Source organism: Theropithecus gelada, chromosome 6, assembly GCF_003255815.1.
Source record: "Theropithecus gelada isolate Dixy chromosome 6, Tgel_1.0, whole genome shotgun sequence".
In the NCBI taxonomy this organism is placed as follows: Eukaryota; Metazoa; Chordata; class Mammalia; order Primates; family Cercopithecidae; genus Theropithecus; species Theropithecus gelada.
Genome location: NC_037673.1, coordinates 173,302,352 through 173,315,898, shown reverse-complemented (window position 1 = coordinate 173,315,898; position 13,547 = coordinate 173,302,352). Strand labels below are relative to the sequence as shown.

The window sequence follows — 13,547 nt, the reverse complement described above, 5'->3', positions numbered from 1 at the left end:
TTTTTTTTTTATCTTTCTTTTTTTTTTTTTTTTTGGAGATAGAGTCTTGTTATGTTACCCTGGCTGGAGTGCAGTGGTTATTCACAGGCATGATCATAGCATTCTACAGGCTGGAACTCCTGGGTTTGAATGGTCTTTCTGCCTTGGCCTCCTGAGCAGCTGGGACTACAGGTGCATGCCACCACAGCTGGCCATAACACTCCTCAGCTCATTTTTGAGTCACGGAAAATGCTCTTTCAAGAATCACCAGGCCTATGATAAGTCCCATGGAACAAACCTATCACTGTGTAAGAGCTGAGCAGGAAAAAACCATCTCTTCTCATACACCTCATTCATTCATTCATTCAATAAAACTTCATGATACACCACTATGGACATCAGGAATTAGAGACGAATAAGGCTGGGTCTCTGCCCTAAGTGATTGGCCTGAAAAGCCATACTGGACAGTTTCCATACTGGCCTCCTTGTCTCCTTTCCTGCCCCTCCCTGCATTCCTTTACACAACAGCCAGAATTCTCTCAAACATAAAGCAGATCCCCAGCTTAAACCCTTTAAAGACCTTCACGAGGCCCTATGTGACAGGAGAAGCAGGAGAACGTGGATGAGAAGATGAGGCTGTATTGAGTTCAGGGCAACTGAACTCAAGGGAGACTTTCACAGGGTGCTTGACTCTGTCCCAACTCCTAAAATGACTACTGGGGACTACTGAGGTCTGAATGGGGTGGGGGTGAGGGGTCAAGACAGACATACTAGATCCAGTGGCAATATGGCTCAAAACCCTAGGTCTGTTAAGTTGCAGTCTGGCTCATGGGGGAAATTCTTTATTTGGATGCTTCAGTGACCAAGAGACAGAGCATTAGACACACACATAAGCACACACATACACACAAACACACACACACACACACACATCCACACGATATGCAAAGCAAAGGCATTTCACAGGTGAAGGGATAGGGAGTGGGGGAAGGAGGCCACGAGAGCAGCTAGGGGCTTCTCTGACACAATGAGGAGAAGCCTCTGATGGTGACACTCCTTGGAATTCTTGCCTCAAAGCTACAAGGAAAACTCTATCCCTGTGGACTCAGTCCCAGGCCACAAAACAGTAAAGACAGAGAAATCTGGGTGTGGGGCCTGGGGGACACCTGCTCCTCACTGTAGAAACCTGCATCAGCTCTCTGTTTCTTTCCCTGGGACCCAGAAATCGCCTGGTGGATGACGGGGAAGGCTAGCACCACAGCAACCTGGGCAAGGTGGTCTGCTGCACAAGGGGGAAGAGAGGGCGAGTAGGGCCGAGGGTAGCAATGAACCTCACAGCTGGCTGGCATGAGGCAGTTTGCCTTTAGGGGCAGAACCCTCAGGGAGACTTGCATGTGGGGCACTTTCCCATGTGACCTTGGGTCAGAGCACCTCTGATGGAGGAGGGGAAAGGTCCCATCCCCACTGGAGTGTCCTATAATCCCAGTGGACATGGAGGCCGCCCCCAGCCCCAGCTCGTTGCTAACTGCTGCAGATCCTTAGCACCATTCAGGAACCGTGGAGAGGGCAGCGCGGGGAGCAATGCTCCGCCAAGACTGTGTCACCGCTCCAGGAGGAGGCTTCACAGTTGGCAGAAACCTGCGCAACTGGCCACATCTGGTCTAAGGCTCAGGAAAGCCTGCACCTTCTGGGGGAAGGCAGAGTGTTGTATTAGCTCCAAGCTTCCATGCTGCAGCCATTTCCTCTGTTTCCTGCCTCAGCCCAGGTTTGGCATGAAAGTTCCAGGTTTCACTGGAAATGTCTAGGGCCCAGGGAGATCTCTGTTCTTTAGTTGCAGGAACTGGCCCAAAACTGACCTTTAGAGGAAAGACAGGTGGCTGGGGCCTCAGCACCTATGGCCCAGAGGGGCTGGGGAAGGGGGAAAGCCACCCTCCAAACTGCCACCGGTGAGACCCCAGGTCTCTCCACACCCTTGCCTCCCCTGTCATGACCTACAGGACTCCTGCCAAAGGGGAGCAGCAGGAGTGAATTAGCCTGGACCAACCAGAGGCTGTCTGTGGCCCAATGCTGCCTCAGGCCTGTGTACTTTCCTGGTGAGAACAAGGAGTGAGAGGGAGCCAAGGGCTGAGCAGTCACGGGAAGCTGGCTCACGGCTGGCCCAACATGGGATGCTGGGCAGAATCACCTCTAGTCTTCCAAGGTGGTCGAATCTTTCTGAATGGGTTGCCTTTGCATTGGAATCTGGCCCAGGGATGATGCCACTGTTTTTGGTGACCTGTATTTGAGAAGGAACAAAGGAACAGGGTCAGTGTGTGGCAGCTGTATTGGCTTATTGCAATGATAGCACTGCCCTGTTAGGGCCTTGGAGTAACAGGCAGGGCACCTTTCCTTCACTGAGGTCCACTGTGGGCTGGCAGAATGCTGGATGCTTAGCTTCCATCATTCCATCCTCATGGCAATTCTAGCAAGGTGAGAAGCAGCATCCTCATTTTACATACAAGGAAAGTAAAGTTCAGAAAGTTTAAGTGGCTGGCCCATAGTATGTTTTTTTTTTTTTTTTTTTTTTCTGAGATGAAGTCTCGCTCTTGTCGCCCAGACAGGAGTGCAGTGGCACGATCTCTGCTCACTACAACGTCTGCCTCCCAGGTTCAAGCGATTCTCGTTACTCAGCCTCCCAAGTAGCTGGGATTACAGGCGCCCGCGACCACGCCCGGCTGATACCTGTACTTTTAGTAGAGACAAGGTTTCTCCAGGTTGACCAGGCTGGTCTCCAACTCCCTACCTCAGGTGATCCACCCGCCTCGGCCTCCCAAAGTGCTGGGATTACAGGCGTGAGCCACCGCACCCGGCCGCAAAGTATGTTTTTAAGTGGTAGGTTCAGGACTGTAGCCAATGCCTTTTCACTATACCAAACCACTGCCTACAGGGCCCTATACAAACTCATTCCATTTGGTAGTGGCAGAGTAAAATGAATGGGCTTCGAAGTCAAACAGGCTTGAATCCTAGGTCTAACTCCAAGTAACCAAGTGAACTTGGGCAAGTCAATTAACCTATCTCATAATTAGGCTTTCTTTGGTTGTAAAAGGCAGGGGTGGGGGGATATCCTAATTTCAGATCTTTTGTTGAGAATTTAATGAGACTGAAATCAGGTGTTCAACAAATTATAGCTTTATCCTTACAGAATTAGAGGCTTTTTAAAAATTTTGAGACAGGATCTCACTCAGGCACCCAGGCTGGAGTACAGTGGTGCCATCATAGCTCACTGCAACTCAAAGCTCACTCCACCTCCTGGGCTCAAGCTATTCTCTCATTTCAGCCTCTCAAGTCGTTGGGACTACAGGTGTGCATCGCCACACCTGGCTAACTTTATTTTTTGTAGTCAGGGTCTTACTACATTGTCCATATTGGGAGAATTAGAGACTTACTGACTTGCCCAAGGTCACAATGCTGGAAAGTTTAGCAAGAGAACAGTGAACAACACTAGCACTTTCAGGTATGGGTAGCCCCACGGCGCGGCTCTGGTTGGCTTCAGGTTGTCTGTTGTAACTGCCATCATCCAAGCTGCAAGGGAGGTATGTATGCTGAAACACTGTGGGACTGAGTTGCTGGGGCTTGTCTCAAGTCTATACCTAAGAGTACCCCCAAAGTAAAAAACATATCCACAGGTAAAGAGGATGATCTGCTACAGTATGAGAGAGGAGACTCCAGGCAGAGTAGAGAGAACTAAGGACATTTTTTACACCAATACTCTGTGTTTCCACCACCTTTAAATCATTCAGCTCAATGAGCAAAGCAAAATCAATGACCAAAGTCAAATAAACATTTCAGCAGCTTGCCCGCCTGAAACTCAGTTTCCTTGTCTGTAAAACGAGAATTCTGGCCGGGCGCGGTGGCTCAAGCCTGTAATCCCAGCACTTTGGGAGGCCGAGACGGGCGGATCACGAGGTCAGGAGATCGAGACCATCCTGGCTAACACGGTGAAACCCCGTCTCTATTAAGAAATACAAAAAACTAGCCGGGCGAGGTGGCGGGCGCCTGTAGTCCCAGCTACTTGGGAGGCTGAGGCCGGAGAATGGCGTCAACCCGGGAGGCGGAGCTTGCAGTGAGCTGAGATCCGGCCACTGCACTCCAGCCTGGGTGACAGAGTGAGACTCCGCCTCAAAAAAAAAAAAAAAAAAAAAACAACGAGAATTCTGCTACCCATCTCAGAAGGTTATGCTGGGGCCAGGTGCAGTGGCTCACACCTGTAATCCCAACACTTTGGGAGGCCGAGGCAGGCGGATCACTTGAGCTCAGGAGTTTGAGACCAGCCTGGCCAACGTGGTGGAACCCCATCTCTACTAAAAAAAAAAAAAAGGTTATGTTGCGGCACACTGCTCATACCACACATTTCCCTTCAGAGAGGAAGGGACAGAACCACGTAGGCCCTCCAGACCAGGCCCTATCCTCTTTATATCAATGGTGCCATAACCTACTTCTGCGCCTGACGCCTTGGGAGGAGCATGCTGTGGGCCAGATAGGCTTCAATTTGAATCATGACCGTGCTTCATTCACATCACCACTTTGAATGCTGGTTGTCTATATGTGTAAAATGGGAATAATTATCTTTCCTCTCAGGATTGGAAGGATTACCTGAGAAAATATGCTTGACATATGGCCTGCAACAGAAGAGGGGCTCAAGGAATGTTAGTCACTTCCAAGATTACCATGAACAGGTAACTCTCCGTTCACCTGGTTCCTTCAAAACCCTTATCACAATCTGTGATTATTGGTTGTTTACTTGCTTAGTCTGTTTCCTCCCACCAGGCTGTAAGGTCATGAGAGCAGAGGCTGGGTCTGTCTTGGCCACCATTCAGAAGATGCTCAATATATATTTGATTAATGAATGAGAGGGCCTGGTCATATTTGATAAAGACCTATAGAGGGAACTCCTGCCAGCAAAGGATAGGGTCTCCAGGCCAGTGGAAAAACACTTCCCCAGAGTGCTACAGACCAGGAAAGTCAGGTGTTCTTAGGGTTCCACCAAGAAAATCATGTATGCTTCTCTATTAAAACCTTCAGCCCAACAGGTCCAAAGACTGGGCAGAAGCCAGTAGAGAAATACATATAGAGGAGACACTTGTTCCTGTTAAATGATTTATCTTCTGTTCACTGAAAAAAGGCTGCCAGGATTCCACTTCGGCCCAGAACTACCTGGCTTTGTTCTGACGCAGAAGTCCTGGGCTCCTGCTATGGATCCTAGAATTTCAAAAAATGGTTACTTACTGGTTCTTGTGTTTGAAGCCGCTGACATGAGCTTGGTACTGTTCTATGGAGTTCAGCACTATCTTACATGTTTTGCAGGGGTAGCCCTTTCCAGCTGAAACACATCAAAATCAAGATCTTAGTTATCCAGTAAGAAGTAACCTGAAGACTGTTGCTTTTCAGAGTGTACAAATGCCCTTCTAAGGACTGACAGGTGAGGCGAGGTGAGGTCGCTGGCCCTGATGAGAACCCAGAGGCCACAGTGCTCAGGAGGCACAGACTGCGTGCCTGTGTGCTTCCTGGGGTTGGGAGCATCCTCATTCCTGTGTCCCCCGTCCCAGCATAGAGCCCGGCCCAGACTAGCTGAGTGATAAAAGAATGACAGAACAAAGAAGTGACATTTGGTGTCTTTTCTACCTTGACTGTGCTAACTGGCCTCATTAAGGATGCCCTTCACTGAGAGATCTCTGGGAAGGTGCCACTCTCCGAGGGCTTGCAGTAACAGTAAGTAATGAGAATGCTGGTTATGAAAATCAATCTGTCTTTCTACCCTGGGAATCACAGACTGTATCTCACTTTACCAGGGCTGCTCCCATGACAAAGTGGCTTTTCCCACATGGTCTGGTAGTGAGTGAGGAGCCAGGAGAGGGAATTGAACTGCTGGTTCTGCTTTCATGTGACCTTAGCTAGATTCCTTCCTTTCTGAGCTTTTTCTTTTTTTTTTTGAGCTCTGTGGCCAGGCTGGAGTGCAGTGGCACGATCTCGGCTCACTGCAACCTCTGCCTCTTCAAGGGATTCTCCTGCCTCAGCCTCCTGAGTAGCTGGGACTACAGGTGTGTGCCACCATGCCCAGCTAATTTTTGTATTTTTGGTAGAGACGGGGTTTTATCATGTCGGCCAGGATGGTCTCGCTCTCTTGACCTGGTGATCCACCCGCCTCGGCCTCCCAAAATGCTGGGATTATAGGTGTGAGCCACTGTGCCCGGCATGATGCTTAGCTTTTCTTAACCTCAAACCAATTATACCACAACTTATTTTTTTGAGACAGAGTCTCATTCTGTCGCCCAGGCTGGAGTGCAGTGGCGCGATCTCGGCTCACTGCAAGCTCCGCCTCCCGGGTTCACGCCATTCTCCTGCCTCAGCCTCCTGAGTAGCTGGGACTACAGGCACCTGCCACCACGCCCGGCTAATTTTTTGTATTTTTTAGTAGAGACGGGGTTTCACTGTGTTAGCCAGGATGGTCTCGATCTCCTGACCTTGTGATCCGCCTGCCTCGGCCTCCCAGAGTGCTGGGATTACAGGCGTGAGCCACCGCGCCCGGCCCACCACTTATTATTTAGAGACGGAGTTTTGCTCGTTCCCAGGCTGGAGTGCAATGGCGTGATCTCCACTCCCTGCAACCTCCGCCTCCAGGGTTCAAGCGATTCTCCTGCCTCAGCCTCCCAAGTAGCTGGGGCTACAGGTGTGTGCCACCATGCCTGGTTAATTTTTTGTATTTTTAGTAGAGACAGGGTTTCACCATGTTGGCCAGGCTGGTTTCAAACTCCTGACCACAGATGATCTGCTTGCCTTGGTCTCCTCCCAAAGTGCTGGGTTTGGGATTATAGGTGTTGAGCCACCGTGCCCAGCCCCACAACTTATTTTTGATTTTTTTGAGACAGAGTCTCATCCTATCGCCCAGGCTGGAGTGCAGTGGAGGCACCTCCGTCTCCTGGGTTCAAGCGATTCTCCTGCCTCAGCCTCCTGAGTAGCTGGGATTACAGGCGTGCACCACCATGCCCAGGTAATTTTTGTATTTTTAGTAGAGACGGGGTTTCACCATGTTGGCCAGGCTGGTCTTGAACTCCTGTCCTCGTGATCCACCCACCTCGACCTCCCGAAGTGCTGGGATTACAGGCGTGAGCCACCGCGCCCGGCCACACCTGGGTAATTTTTGTATTTTCTTTTTTTTGTAGAGATGGCGTTTTGCCATGTTGCCCAGGCTCCAAACCTCTTCACATTGGAACCAGGATGATCTGCCCATAAAACTCAAACTGGCAACGGCTTCCCAGGGCTCTTAGGGTAAAGGCCCACCTCCCTAACATGACCCACAAAGTCATGCGTGGACGCCTGCTCATTTCCTCCACATCACTATGTCCCACACTATCCTACTTGCCCTCTGGGGGGCCTTTCTTGATCCCTGCTCCCCCATCTTATCTCCCCTCATTTTATGCCCACAGTCTTGCATTTGTCTTTTTTTCTAAAGTTTGTCACAGTTGTAACTATTTGCTCAATGCCTGTATTCTCTGCTAGACTGTAAGCTCCATAAGGACATAGACAATACCTGTCTTGTTTACTACATATATACCACCATGCCTGGCACATATTAGGTAAAAGTCTAATAAATACTTATTGACTATCTATGAATTTAGTAAGACTTGAAAACTTGTCCTGTATAAAAAGCTGAAGAAACTGGGGGACCAGCATGGGGCTCAGAAACCAGCTCTACTGAGTGGGAGACAAGACCCTAATTAGGGAGAGTAAGTGATGGGGTGAAGCAGAGGATTTAAGTAACCTGGAGGGGACATTCAATGCTCTGGGGGCAAGAAGGATTTGCCTGAATGCTATGTAGGTTATAGTTCTGGCCTTCTCTGGTAAATATGAGAGAAACGCAAGCCTGGAGTATAAAACCACTCTAAGCCTTATTTGATCTGCTTGGTAGATGATGCATTTGCCCAGGTGGGATTTGGATACCCTAGGTCATTTTACGGTAGATCCATACTTGCCATGAGACACTTGTCAGGGACCCTCAGGAACTAGTCTCTGGATCCAACACAGAACTACATTGGGTTTCAATGTGGGCTCAGGCTCTGCCACTCTTTAGTGTGGAACCCGTGGCAAATCACTTCATCTTTCTGGTTTTAATATCCTCATCTGTAAAATGGTGATAATCAAAGTTGTTCAACAGAGTTATTGTCAGGATTATATCAGGTAATGAAATGTGAGAGCACCGAGCCCAAGCCCTGGGCCATAGCTCCTATCAGTAAGTGTTAGATGACTTGACTAAATGAATGAACTAAATGAATGAGTGGCTTTGAACGAAGCCAGCAGGGAGAAGTCAAGCTGTTAACAAACCTAAACAGGCCGGGCTCATGCCTGTAATCCCAGCACTTTGGGAGGGCAAGGTGGGTGGATCACTTAAGGCCAGGAGTTCCAGACCAGCCTAGCCAATATGGTGGAACCATCTCTACAAAAACAAAAACACCTGAATTCTTTGCTAAGGTAGAATCCTTGTCAGTTGAAGTCATTGCCTGCATATTCTAGGTCAACAGCCTACCTCTGTAAGTAAGAAGGGGGATAGAGTGGGGCTCAGTGCCTCTGCTAGACATTCTATACTTGGAAAGCCTCCTGCCAAGTACGCTCAGAGCTGGAGGCAGGTGGAAGGAGTGTAAGGTTTGGAGCCACACAGAGCTAAAGACCCAAAGTGATATCAACACAGGGATTATTAATATCAAGGTCCTATCAGCTGTATGAGCTCGAACCATTCACTCTGGGTCTCAACCTCTTTGTGAAGTGGTCGAAATTATATCTATTTATAGGAATGTGTGGAAATTAAAATTATAATGTATATATTCCTATCAAAAGGGGATCTAATACCCCTGCCTCTCTATTTTTTTTTTTTTAATAAAAAAGTATCGATTTTCTTCAAATCCAAGTCCTCTTGAAAATCTATGATCTCAGGCTGGGCACGGTGACTCACACCTGTAATCCCAGCACTTTGGGAGGCCGAGGCGGCTACATCACCTGAGGTCAGGAGTCTGAGACCAGCATGGCTGACATGGTGAAACCCCGTCTCTACTAAAAATACAAAATTAGCCAGCCGTGGTGGCGCATGCCTGTAATCCCAGCTACTCGGGAGGCTGAGGCAGGAGAATTGCTTGAACCCAGGAGGTGGAGGCTGCGGTAAGCCGAGATCACGCCATTGCACTCCAGCCTGGGCAACAAGAGCAAAATTCTGTCTCAAAAAACACAACAACAACAACAAAAACCTGATTTTTCTTTTTATTTTTTTGAGACAGGGTCTCACCCTGTCACCCAGACTGGAGTGCAGCGGCACAATCTTGGCTCACCACAACCTCCGCCTCCCAGGCTCAAGCGATTCTCCTGCCTCAGCATCCTGAGAAGCTGGGATTACAGGTGCACGCCAACACGCCCGGTTAATGTTTTTGCATTTAGGAGACACAGGGTTTCGCCACGTTGACCAGGCTGGTGTTCAACTCCTGACCTCAAATGATCCACCCACCTCGGCCTCCCAAAGTGCTGGGATTACAGGTGTGAGCCACTGCGCCTGGCCAAGAACACGGGATTTTAAAGTCATGTTATTTGGCTTGATTGCCACCTGCATCTCTAATTGATAATATACAACTTAGTTTTAGAATCTTTATTTGTTCTCCGTAAGGACCAAAAAAAGAGAAAAAACAAAACTTAAAGAGACACAGGTCTTTTTTTTTTTTTTTGAGATAGAGTTTCATTCTTGTCACCCAGAGTGGAGTGCAATGGCGCGATCTCGGCTCACTGCAACCTCTGCCTCCCGGGTTCAAGTGATTCTCCTGCTAGGATTATAGGTGCCCGCCACCACACTCGGCTCATTTTTTGTATTTTTAGTGGAGACGGGGTTTCACCAGGTTGGCCAGGCTGGTCTCTAACTCCTGACCTCAGGTGATCCACCCGCCTTGGCCTCCCAAAGTGCTGAGATTACAGGCGTGAGCCACCACACCCAGCCACAGACAGAGGTCTTTCTATAATACGTTCCTCTATGTATTTAAGAACTTGAAATAACTAGCATAAAATGAATATTCCATTCAGTAATAATTTTTTATTTATTTTATTATACTTTAAGTTCTAGGGTACATGTGCACAACGTGCAGGTTTGTTACATATGTATACATGTGCCATGTTGGTGTGCTGCACTCATTAACTCGTCATTTACATTAGGTATATCTCCTAATGCTATCCCTCCCCCCTCCCCCCACCCCACAACAGGTCCCAGTGTGTGATGTACCCCACCCTGTGTCCAAGTGTTTTCATTGTTCAATTCCCACCTATGAGTGAGAACATATGGTGTTTGGTTTTCTGTCCTTGTGATAGTTTGCTCAGAATGATGGTTTCCAGCTTCATCCATGCCCCTACAAAGGACATGAACTCATCCTTTTTTATGGCTGCATAGTATTCCATGGTGTATATGTGCCACATTTTCTTAATCCAGTCTATCATTGATGGACATTTGGGTTGGTTCCAAGTCTTTGCTATTGTGAATAGTGCCGCAATAAACATACGTGTGCATGTGTCTTTATAGCAGCATGATTTATAATCCCTTGGGTATATGCCCAGTAATGTGATGGCTGGGTCAAATGGTATTTCTAGTTCTAGATCCTTGAGGAATCGCCACGCTGTCTTCCACAATGGTTGAACTAGTTTACAGTCCCACCAACAGTGTAATAAGTGTTCCTATTTCTCCACATCCTCTCCAGCACCTGTTTCCTGACTTTTTAGATTTTTTCTTTTTTTTTTTTTTGAGATGAAGTCTCGCTCTGTCATCCAGGTTGGAATGCAGTGGTGTCATCTCAGCTCACTGCAACTGGGTTCAAGAGATTCTCCTGACTCAGACTCCTAAGTAGCTGGCATTACAAGCACATGCCACCACGCCCAGCTAATATTTTTTTTTTTTTTTGAGATGGAGTCTGGCTTTTTTGCCCAGGCTGGAGTTCAGTGGCATGATCTCGGCTCACTGCAACCTCCTCCTCCTGGGTTCAAACGATTCTCATGCCTCAGCCTCCAGAGTAGCTGGGATTACTGGCGTATGCCACCATGCCTGGTTAATTTTTGTATTTTTAATAGAGATGGGGTTTCTCCATGTTGGTCAGACTGGTCTTGAGCTCCCAACCTCAGGTGATCTGCCTGCCTTGGCCTCCCAAAGTGCTGGGATTACAGGTGTGAGCCACCGCACCTGGCCAATTTTTGTATTTTTAGTAGAGACAGGGTTTTGCCATCTTGGCCAGGCTGGTCTTGAACTCCTGACCTCAAGTGATCCACCTACCTTGGCCTCCTAAAGTGTTGGAATTACAGGCGTGAGCCACTGTGCCTGGCCCTAGTTTTCGATTTTAATCAGTAAGTTATTCCTGAGGCAGCGGGAGATACTTTGCTGGTTCAAATTAAAAAGGACTCAACAAGGCCAAATTTATGTTAAGAAAACCTTTGGAAAAGCCTAATATTTTTCTCCTACCAAGTCTTTCTAGACTGGACACCAGGATGTTGAAAACACTGACATTACCCCTTTATTACCAAAGATATGGAGTCAATTTCCAGTTTCCACACATTTATGAAGTAACTTTCTCAAATTCTCTTAGTGCCCACAGTTTCAGGGATAGCTATATGAAGTCTCAAAAAAATCGACATATTAGGGCTGAGTGTGGTGGGTTCGCGCCTGTAATTCCAGCACGTTGGGAGGTCCAGGCAGGTGAATCACCTGAGGTCAGGAGTTTGAGATCAGCCTGGTCAACATGATGAAACCCTGTCTCTACTAAAAATACAAAAATTAGCCTGGTGTGGTGGCGGGCGTCTATAATCCCAGCTAGTTAGGAGGCTGAGGCACGAGAATCGCTTGAACCCAGGAGGTGGAGGTTGCAGTGAGCCGAGATAGAACCAGTGCACTCTAGCCTGGGTGACAGAGCGAGACTCTGTCTTAAAAAAAAAAAACAAAACTACATACTTGTAAATGTAATATATAATAGTAATATGTAGCAAAATCTATATATTAGTAAAATTTCAATACAATTGTTTACTTTTCAGAAAAGTATCTTTACCATAAAGAAGCTACTATTTCTTAATTTATAGAACCAGTTTTTACTCAGAAATCTAAGTAAATCAAATTAGTGAAGTTCACTTGAGGTCTTTCTGTTCTGGAGTAATAGATTATACTATGTAATTAGTACAGTAGCCCCGCCACCACACCCCACTCACCATCCGCAGATTTGCTTTCTATGGTTTCAGTTATCTGTGGTCTACTGCAGTCCAAAAATATGAAATAAAAAATGCTGGCCAGGTAAGGTGGCTCATGCCTGTAATCCCAGCACTTTGCGAGGCCGAGCTGTGTGGATCACAAGGTCAGGAGTTCAAGACCAGCCTGGCCAACATGGTGAAACCCTATCTCTACTAAAAATAAAAAAAAATTAGCCGGGCGTGGTGGTAGGCACCTGTAATCCCAGCTACTCGGGAGGCTGAGGCAGGAGAATCGCTTGAAACTGGAAAGTGGAGGTTGCAAAGAGCCGAGATGGCACCACTATACTCCAGCCTGGGCAACAAGAGCAAAAGTACGTCTCAAAAAAGAAAAAAAAAAAAAAAAAAAAAAAGCCAGATCTGGCATGGTGGCTCATGTCTGTAATCCCAGCACTTTGGGAGGCCGAGGTGGGTGGATCACTTGAGCCCAGGAGTTCAAGACCAGCCTGGGCAACATGGCGAGACTCTGACTCTACAAAAAACAAAAAAGTAGCCAGGTGGGGTGGCGCACACCTGTAGTTAAGCAATTTGGGAGGCTGAGGTGGGAGGAATGCTTGAGTCTGGGAGCTCCTGACTGCAGTGAGCCATAATTGAGCACTGTGCTCCAGCCTGTGGGACAGAGAAGACCCTATCCAAAAAAAAAAAGAAAAAATCCAGAAATGAACAATTCATAAGTTTTTTAAAGTGCTGGCTATTCTGAGTAGCGTGATGAAACCCCAAGCTATCCCATTGTACTCTGTTCAGAATGTGAATCATCTCTTTGTTCACCACACTGTATATGCTATCTGCTCATTAGTGCCCTAGCCATGTTGGTTCTCAGAGAGAAAAACACAGTATATAGAAGGTTTGGTATTATCCACCATTTCAGGCATCTATGGGGGGTTTTGAAATGTATCCCTTATGGACTAGGCGTGGACTAGTATATTCTAAAAACGTGTATGTCACAAAATGTTAAAATATACATCCACTTTGAAATGTTTTAAGAATATAATTGGGGGCTGGGCGCGGTGGCTCAAGCCTGTAATCCCAGCACTTTGGGAGGCCGAGACGGGTGGATCACGAGGTCAGGAGATCGAGACCATCCTGGCTAACACGGTGAAACCCCGTCTCTACTAAGAAATACAAAAAACTAGCCGGGCGAGGTGGCGGGCGCCTGTAGTCCCAGCTACTCGGGAGGCTGAGGCCGGAGAATGGCGTGAACCCAGGAGGCGGAGCTTGCAGTGAGCTGAGATCCGGCCACTGCACTCTAGCCTGGGCTACAGAGCGAGACTCCGTCTCAAAAAAAAAAA

The 13,547-nt window shown here is 47.7% G+C and overlaps 1 protein-coding gene across 10 annotated transcripts in view; it reads right to left on the bottom strand.

Annotated features, from left to right (window-relative positions):
* The window catches only part of ZNF346 (zinc finger protein 346), a 66,280-nt gene that overhangs the window by 16,998 nt on the left and 35,735 nt on the right, over window positions 1–13,547 (bottom strand). For 4 of the 10 annotated variants that reach the window (XM_025387577.1, XM_025387576.1, XM_025387579.1 and 1 more), the window contains 2 exons: window positions 5,245–5,338; window positions 37–2,254 (listed from right to left, as the gene is read on the bottom strand). In XM_025387577.1, coding sequence (XP_025243362.1) covers window positions 2,167–2,254; window positions 5,245–5,338 — 182 coding nt within the window. In that variant the 3' untranslated portion in view covers window positions 37–2,166. Of the gene's footprint in view, window positions 1–36; window positions 2,255–5,244; window positions 5,339–13,547 lie in introns of those variants that run through there. The other 6 variants (XM_025387575.1, XM_025387571.1, XM_025387581.1 and 3 more) reach the window with 4 other exon arrangements.